The sequence below is a fragment of the Cebus imitator genome, unplaced genomic scaffold (assembly GCF_001604975.1).
Source record: "Cebus imitator isolate Cc_AM_T3 unplaced genomic scaffold, Cebus_imitator-1.0 Scaffold82, whole genome shotgun sequence".
Classification (NCBI taxonomy): domain Eukaryota; kingdom Metazoa; phylum Chordata; class Mammalia; order Primates; family Cebidae; genus Cebus; species Cebus imitator.
The window spans coordinates 3,239,731-3,248,031 of record NW_016107397.1 but is presented as its reverse complement, the minus strand read 5'-3'; the positions used below and the strand labels follow the sequence as shown (position 1 = coordinate 3,248,031).

General features: G+C 48.0%; 1 protein-coding gene across 2 annotated transcripts in view; it reads left to right on the top strand.

The window, feature by feature from the left end:
• The window catches only part of MUC17 (mucin 17, cell surface associated), a 24,013-nt gene extending 16,078 nt beyond the window's left edge, over positions 1 to 7,935 (top strand). For both annotated transcript variants that reach the window (XM_037740286.1, XM_037740285.1), the window contains 7 exons: positions 75 to 226; positions 1,743 to 1,811; positions 1,929 to 2,091; positions 3,093 to 3,254; positions 3,445 to 3,542; positions 4,694 to 4,773; positions 7,099 to 7,935. In XM_037740286.1, the coding sequence (XP_037596214.1) occupies positions 75 to 226; positions 1,743 to 1,811; positions 1,929 to 2,091; positions 3,093 to 3,254; positions 3,445 to 3,542; positions 4,694 to 4,773; positions 7,099 to 7,140 (766 nt within the window). In that variant the 3' untranslated portion in view covers positions 7,141 to 7,935. The remainder of the gene's footprint in view (positions 1 to 74; positions 227 to 1,742; positions 1,812 to 1,928; positions 2,092 to 3,092; positions 3,255 to 3,444; positions 3,543 to 4,693; positions 4,774 to 7,098) is intronic.
• Positions 7,936 to 8,301: the final 366 nt, after the last annotated feature.

The window sequence follows — 8,301 nt, the reverse complement described above, 5'->3', positions numbered from 1 at the left end:
GAAGGCTGCCTGGGACAGGATTTGAGAGATAAGCACCGGTTCTTACCTGAGGACGTCTTCCCCTCCCTCCTCAGGCATGGCAGTGTGGTGGTGGAGCATGAGGTCCTCCTAAGAACCAAGTACACACCAGAATTCGAGACAGTGTTGAACAATGCCAGCAGGGTTGTGAAAGAAAAAATCACCAAAGTGACTGAGGAGCAAATAATGATTAATGAAAATTGCACAGGTAAACTCCTGGGCTTCCAGGGAGGGAGGGAAGGGAGAGGGCATCAGGGCTGGGGCATGACTTTCTTAGTAGAGAGGAGGGCTCAGAGTAAGGATGGCTAACAGGCGGGTGCAAGAGTCACTGTGGGGTCCTAGAGTCCCTGGGGGTGCAGCTCAAGGAAGCCCCAGGATTGGGCCAAGAGAGCCTTTCACCTTTGTCATCCTCTGGCCCATGTTGTCCCTGGGGTAGGGGAAGGGACAAAGGCAGACAGAGAGAGTAGAATGTGGAGATACCGAGGAATTCATCCCAGAGCCTGCAAGGGCAGACATATAAACAGGCCAGGTCATCCAGGGCACCAGGACTAAGGCGTACAGGACAGGAGCGTCTGCTGGAAATGGGGACCAATGGGCTCTGTTACACAGGGGTTCGTCTAAGTGTGTGGATCATGGCAGAAGAGGGGAGAAGGTGGCATTGGGCAGCTGTGGTGGCTCCCGCCTGTAATCCCAGCTCTGTGGGAGGCTGAGGCAGGCAGATCACTTGAGGCCAGGAGTTTGAAGCCAGCTTGGTCAACATGGTGAAACCTTGTCTCTACTAAAAATATAAAATTAGCCGGACATGATGGTGGGTACCTGTAGTCGCAGCTACTTAGGAGGCTACGGCAGGAGAATTCCTTGTACCCAGGAAGCAGAGGTTGTAGTGAGCTGAGATTGCACCACTGCACTTTAGCTTGGGTGACAGAGCAAGACTCAGTCTCAAAAAAAACAAAAAGGCCAAAAGGTCAGGCATGGTGTCTCACGCCTGTAATCCCAGCACTTTGGGAGGCCAAGGCAGGTGGATCACAAGGTCAGGAATTTGAGACCAGCCTGACCAACATGGTGAAACCCTGTCTATACTAAAAATACAAAAATTAGCTGGGTGTGGTGGCACGCGCCTGTAATCCCAGCTACTCAGGAGGCTGAGGAAGGAGAATTGTTTGAACTAGGAGGTGGAGGTTGCCATGAGCCGAGATCACACCACTGCACTCCAGCCTGGGTGACAGAGTGAGACTTCATCTCGAAAAAACCAAAAAAACAAAAAACTAGCCGGGCATGGTGGTGCATGCCTGTAGCCCCAGCTATTTGGGAGGCTGAGGCAGGAGAATCACTTGAACCTGGAAGGCGGAGGTTGCAGGAAACTGAAATTGCATCACTGCACTCCAGCCTGGTGACCGAGCGAGACTCTGTCTCAAAAAGAAAGAAAGAGAGAGAGAGAGAAAAGAAAGAAAGAAAAAAGAAAGGAAGGAAGGAAGGAAAAGAGGGAGGAAGGAAGGAAAGAAAATGGAGGTTTGGGACCAAAAGGGCACAGGGGGGCTCAGGACACTTGGAGGGTCACCAGATGTGAGGCTGATGCTGGCCTCTGCAGGGGCCAGGTTCCCACCTCCCCATAGCCACCCACCCCCTACACACACACACACACACACACACATACCCCTCAGCTCCCTGAGGATGCAAAACAAGCATGTGTGTGTCATGAGGGGTTTTATGTGTCTCCTTCACAGCCTTGCTGTGTTACAACACCAGTGGTACCCAGGTGCAAAACATCACGATGGCCCAGTACGACGCTGAAGGTGGGTGATAACACAAGGGGTTTGGGGGAAGGCTGGAGATGGGGGAGCCCAGGAGGAGCAAGGCAGTGCCCCCCAGCACCCTGGTCACGCTGCTCCCTGTCCCCGCACCCCCACCAGCTGAATGCCGGAAGGCAGCCGGGCCGGACTATGAAGACTACTTCCTAGTGGAATACCAGGACCAGCAACCAAAATGCATCAGCCCCTGCGAGTCCGGCTACAAGGCCTCCAAGAACTGTAACTTCGGCAAGTGCCAGTTGCTTCGAAGTGGCCCCCGGTGCTAGTGAGTGCTTCCCCATCTCTTCTAGACCAGCCCAGACGTCCTGGTCCTCCCCATCCCCTGCAGGGCTTCTCCCCAGGCACTGCCTAGAGGCCAAGGTCTTGGGACTAGGTCCCAGCCTCTCCTGAATGTGTCCAGCTGCAGAGGAATTGGGTTGGGGGTGGGGAAAGACACGAGTAGCTGAGCCCCAAGCCTGTGTCCATAACAGCCCCAGCCCTCCCCCGCGTCCTCTCTGTGCTGAGGAGGGCTGAGGACAGTGACAGCCTCCTGGAAAGGTTGTCCGACAGGGGAACAGAGAGAGAGCCTTGCTTCCAGAGGGAGAGTAAGATCCTCTGCTGGTGGAATAGAAACAGAAGGCCACACATCCATACGGGGAGTGGGGAGAAGTGCTAAAGCCTAGTCACAGAGGCAGGAAAGTTCAGAAAAACACTGCTACTTGAAACAGAACCAAAGAGAGAGACCAGCTGGAGCGTCCAGTGCAGGAAGAAGCCGCATGTATGCAAAGACCTGAGTTGTTAGTTTGGGAAGGCTTCCTGGAAAAGGCAGTCACAAGCCGGAAAGGGGAAGAAAGGAACAGGGCTTAGAGAAGCATCTCCAGGTAGCCGGGAGGAAGAGCTTCAGGGGTATAACAGAAGCTTTGGATCAGTCTGCAGCCTGGCTTTCCTGACATAGAGGAGGGCTGAAAGTGAGGTGGTTAATGGGTGGGTGCAAAAGTCACTGTGGGGTCCTGGAGTCCCTGGGGGTGCAGCCCAGGGAAGACCCAGGTTGGGCCAACTGTCCTAGGTTCTGGGTTGCAACTGGGAGAAAACCTAAAAGCCTGGAGTGGGAATTGAGCTCATTTGAGGACCAGCTCCAGGGACGCTGGTCTTCATCTATGTTCACCCCCGCAGGGTGCCTTGCTTTAGGCCCCCTGCCAATCTCTTCTCACCTCCTCCTCGTTAAACATCCAAGGGGCAGGGCCCAGGTCTGAAGCTGGTGCTGACTCTGTTCTCTCTCCATCTCAGCTGCGTGACCACGGAAACTCACTGGTACAGAGGGGAAGCCTGTGACCAGGGCATCCAGAAGAGTCTGGTGTACTGGCTTGTGGGGGCAGGGTGCGTGCTGGTGCTGATCATCCTGATAGCTCTCCTGATACTCACTTTCCGCTCCAGGAGAGAGGTGAAACGGTGAGTGAGGCCCTACCACCTCCTCTTCCAGCTCCCTCCAGCTCCTCCTCCTCCTCTGATCCTTCTGCCTGTAATCACTTCATCCTCGAGGTGGACAGTGGGGGAGCTAAAAATGGGGATACAGCTTGTTCCTGGTCCTTGTTCCTGTTCCCCAACGCTAACAGGGTCTCTCTGGTGTTTCCATTCATAGGCAAAAGTCCAAATTGTCTCAGCTGTACAAGTGGCAAGAAGAGAAAGGTGAACCAGCTCCTGGAACATTCCAAAACATTGGCTTTGACATCTCCCAAGGTATTGGCCTTCCTCTCTGAACTCAATGGCTCAAAATGTGGAAACAGGCTGGGTGCAGTGGGCTCACGCCTATAATCCCAGCACTTTGAGAGGCCAAGGCAGGAGGATTGCTTGAGGCCAGGAGCTTGAGATCAGCCTGGGCAACAACACAGCAAAACCCTATCTCTTAAAAAAAAAAAATAAAAAATAAAAATTAAAAAAAAGAGGCTGAGGCAGGTGGATCACTTGAGGTCAGGATGAGTCCAGCCTGGACCATATGGTGAAATCCTATCCCTATTAAAAATGCAAAAAATTAGCTGGGCATGGTGGCAGGCACCTGCAATCCCGGCTACTCAGGAGGCTGAGGCAGGAGAATTGCTGGAACCCGGGAGGTGAAGGCTGCAGTGAGCTGAAACTCCAGCCTGGGTGATGGAGCAAGATTCCGTCTTCTTTTAGAAGGAGAAGGAGAAGGAGAAAAGACAGGACAGATAGAAAACACAAAACAAAATGATAGGAAGTAATGCAAATATATCATGAATCATAATACATATAAGTAGATTAAACTTTAGTTAAAAAAGGAATTTTTAAAAAATCTAGGTATCTGCTGTGGATGAGAGGCACATATGAAATAGAAACACAAAGCTTGGAAACAAAAGTGTGGAAAATACAAAAATACAAAACAGGGTAACGGTAAACAAAGTATCTGTTGTTTTGTGTATGGCTATACTCATTGCAGGCACATGATCTTTAAAGCAAAGAGAATTACTAGAGACAAAAATGTTCAATATTAGGAAATGGCTTACTCTGTTAGACACAAGTCTAATTTGTATGCTCAATTAGTACAATCTCCCATATCTTTGGAAAAATTTTTTAAGTTTCTTAATAATGTATGAATCAGATAAGAGATTATAGTTAAAGTGAGAAAGTACTTAGTATCAAGACTTGTGGGATGCAGCTATAGCTGTACTCAGAAGAAAATTCATAGCCTTAATATGCCTGTATTACAAAGCTTCTGAGTCAGGTAATGTTGATAGTTTGTCACATTTTCAATGGTTTTCAGTTTCCTAAGGGTGGGGACAAACTCCCTTAACCTCCATTGAATGGGATTAAAGGGAGAGATGAAAGTTCGTCCTTCTAACCTCCTGTTTCCATGGGGTTTTTCATCTCTCTAGAAGAAAATGATTCCATCCACCTGGACTCCATCTACAGTAATTTCCAGCCCTCCCTGGGCCACATAGACCCTGAAACAAAGGTAAGAAGGGCCTGGATGGGATGTTGGCCTCTCCCAACCTTGTGGCTTTCTTCTCCTTTCCTACATGGTAGGACCTTCAGGGAAACAAAGCCATGTTTACAGTTTATTGGTCCAGGTAATCCTCCCAGGTCCATTCTGCCAGGAAACAAGCCTAACTCAGGGGGAGAATAAGAGCCAAGTAGCAAGGTGGGATCAACTTCCCTTGACTTCTGAGGCTTCAGGTTCTAAGATTTCCTTCCCTACTCTAAGTACATTCTTGATGGCCAACTTATTTGTTATTTCAACTTATAAACACACATAAAAGTCAAAATAGTAGTGCAGTAAATACTTACATATTCCATCTAGTGCCACAAGACTTAACATGTCATATGTTTCTTTCTTTGTATTGATCTCTTTACTAATTTTTGCTGAGTAATTTGGAAGTCAGCTGCCAACATTATGACACTTGATCCCTTACCATTTCAGCATGCACTTCTTAATACCATGATTATATCCAATACATTGATAATAACTCCACAATATCATCTGATAGCCAGTTTTCCCAATTAGCCCAAGGACATCTTTTATTACTAGTTTTATTTTTCTCAGAAGTGGATACAACAGATTTCACATACTGGCTTCTGTTATGTCCCTTTGGTATTTTGGATTTAGAATGGGCTCCTACATTTTTAAATAGATTGATTTTTTAAGAGTCTAGGATAGTTGTCTTGAAAAATATCTCAGCCAGGCCCTGTGGCTCATGCTTGTAATCCCAGCACTTTGGGAGGCTGAGGTGGGCAGATCACAGGGTCAGGAGTTTGAGACCAGCCTGGCCAACAAAGTGAAAACCTCTCTACTAAAAATACAAAAATTAGCTGGGTATGATGGCATGTGCCTGTAGTCCCAGCTACTCAGGAGGCTAATGCAGGAGAATCGCTTGAACCCAGGGGGCAGAGGTTGTGGTGAGCTGAGATGGTGCCACTGCACTCCAGCCTGGGCAACAGAGGGAGACTGTGTCTCCAAAAACAAACAAAAAAAAGGGCCAGGCGCGGTGGCTGAAGCCTGTAATCCCAGCACTTTGGGAGGCCGAGGCAGGTGGATCACGAGGTCAAGAGATCAAGACCATCCTGGTCAACATGGTGAAATCCCATCTCTACTAAAAATACAAAAAATTAGCTGGGCATGGTGGTGCGTGCCTGTAATCCCAGCTACTCAGGAGGCTGAGGCAGGAGAATTGCATGAACCCAGGAGGCAGAGGTTGCGGTGAGCCGAGATCGCGCCATTGCACTCCAGCCTGGGTAACATGAGTGAAACTCCGTCTCAAAAAAAAAAAAAAAAAAAAAAAAAAGTCTCACGCTCCCGATTTGTTTCATGGTGTCATCTAACTTGTCCCCCATCCTTAATATCAGAGGTATCAGAGGTATTAGCAGTATTCTAGTTTTGGAAATACTGGAGGTTGGGTCTAGAGGCTTAAATGAAATCAGATTAAACATTTTTGTTATGTCATAGATATTGCTATTGCCTCACTTCAACACGTATGTAACATCAGGTTGTTCCCCCATGATTAAAGCCAAGATTGGTCACATGGGCAAAAGGTGACCACTCCTTGATGATCATTGCCTTAATATTATTTAAACTGGATGGATATTTGAGGGGAGGAGAAATACCAGGTGTGAACGGCTTTGGGTGCTATGCTCCCTTGACACAGCCCTTTGGGGCAAAGATGAAATCTCCAGCCAGGATACCTGCAAACCTACCTGGCAGGGAGAGGAAGACAAAATTGGTTTGTGCTAGAATCCAGGTCATAGGATGAGTTCTAAACCAACCACTTAGGTCAGATGCAGTGGCTCATGCCTGTAATCCCAGCACTTCGGGAGGCCAGGGCAGGAAGATCACTTGATGTCAGGAGTTTGGGAGCCTGAGCAGGAAAGTGAGACTCTGTCTCTGCATAAAAAAATAATACTAATAGCCAGGCACGGTAGCTCCCAGCACTTTGGATGGATCACTTGAGCCCAGGAGTTTGAGACCACCCTGGGTAACATGGTAAAACCTCATCTCCACGAAAAATTTAAAAATTATCCAGGTGTCGTGGTGTGAACATGGAGTCCCAGCTACTGGGGAGGCTGAGCTGGGAGGATCATTTGAGCCCAGAAGTTAGAGGCTGCAGTGAGCCATGATTGTGCCACTGCACTCCAGCCTGGATGGCAGAGTAAGACCATGTCTCAAAAAAATAAAAATAATTAAAATAATTAAACCGAATACATCCCATCCCAAGCCTTTTTATGTTTCCAAAATCCCAAATTCCTCATGCGCCAAGCCCTCACCTGGTTTTATCTCTCTTTTCAGATCCGAATTCAGAGGCCTCAGGTGACGATGACATCACTTTAAGGCATGAAGCTGACAAGTCCGGGAGTAAGGATATTGCAGTCCAGCCAAGCTTGGTGGAACATTTGCCCATAAGGGGACTTCCATGGGAACTCAGTTGAAACAAGCCCTGTACTTATCAAGGAGAAAGAGGAGAGAGACAGGAGTGGTGGGAGATTCTTAAATAGAAAACCACGGAAGCTCCAACGGGCTTGTCATGATATCAGGCTAGGCTTTCATGCTCATTTTTCAAAGAGGTTCCAGATTTGAGGGTGATATGGCTGTAACATAGGTCACCCCATTGATCGCCAAGATTGATTTGGCTGATCTGGCTGGGTAGATAGGTGTCCCCTTTCTTCCTCGCTGCTCCATTTGTGTCCCTCCTAATGCTGCACGCTCAGTTGAAGAGGATGAGAGGACGACCCTCTCTGATAGAGGAGGACCATTCTTCTGTCAAAGGCGTACACGTATCTGGATGGACTTCCCTGCTAGAACTTCCAAACAAGCTCAGAGAAGTTCCTCCTCGCGTCTGCACGGGTTCAGCACCACGGACAGCGCCCTCGTCGCGCGGTTCTCAACTGTGACCCCTTCGACACCGGACTGCATTTTACATTTCAAAAAATGCTCTCGTAAGAATTACTGCATATTGTCTCATGAAAAAAAACTTATGTTTAAATATATAGCATTTGCCTTTAGTATATAAGAGTATAGGTATTTTTTAAAGTTCTTATTTTTATGAGTTCTGATTTTTTCCTTAGTAAATATTATACTATATATTTGTAGAAGCTAAAAATAATAAATCAACTTTATTATAATTTTCATGGCTTCCAGAATCTTTTCCTCCTGTTTCCCATAGCTTCTGTTTCTATCCTCCCAGACTCTCTCCTCCTCTCCTTCACGACATAAAGTCTGATGTGCTTGGGCTTCCAGATAACAAGAGGGAGAATTGCAGTGGAATGAAGACTATTTCCTGAACTCCACTGGCACCATTTGCTGGTGTCCAGGAGGCAAGGCAGACAGACAGACACACATACACACACACACACACACGAGAGGCAGGGACTCACTTGCTACCAAAGAAAACCACGTTTTCCAGCCGGGTGCGGTGGCTCACATCTGTAATCCCAGCACTTTGGGAGGCTCAGGTGGGCTGATCACCTGAGGTCAGGAGTTTGAGACCAGTCT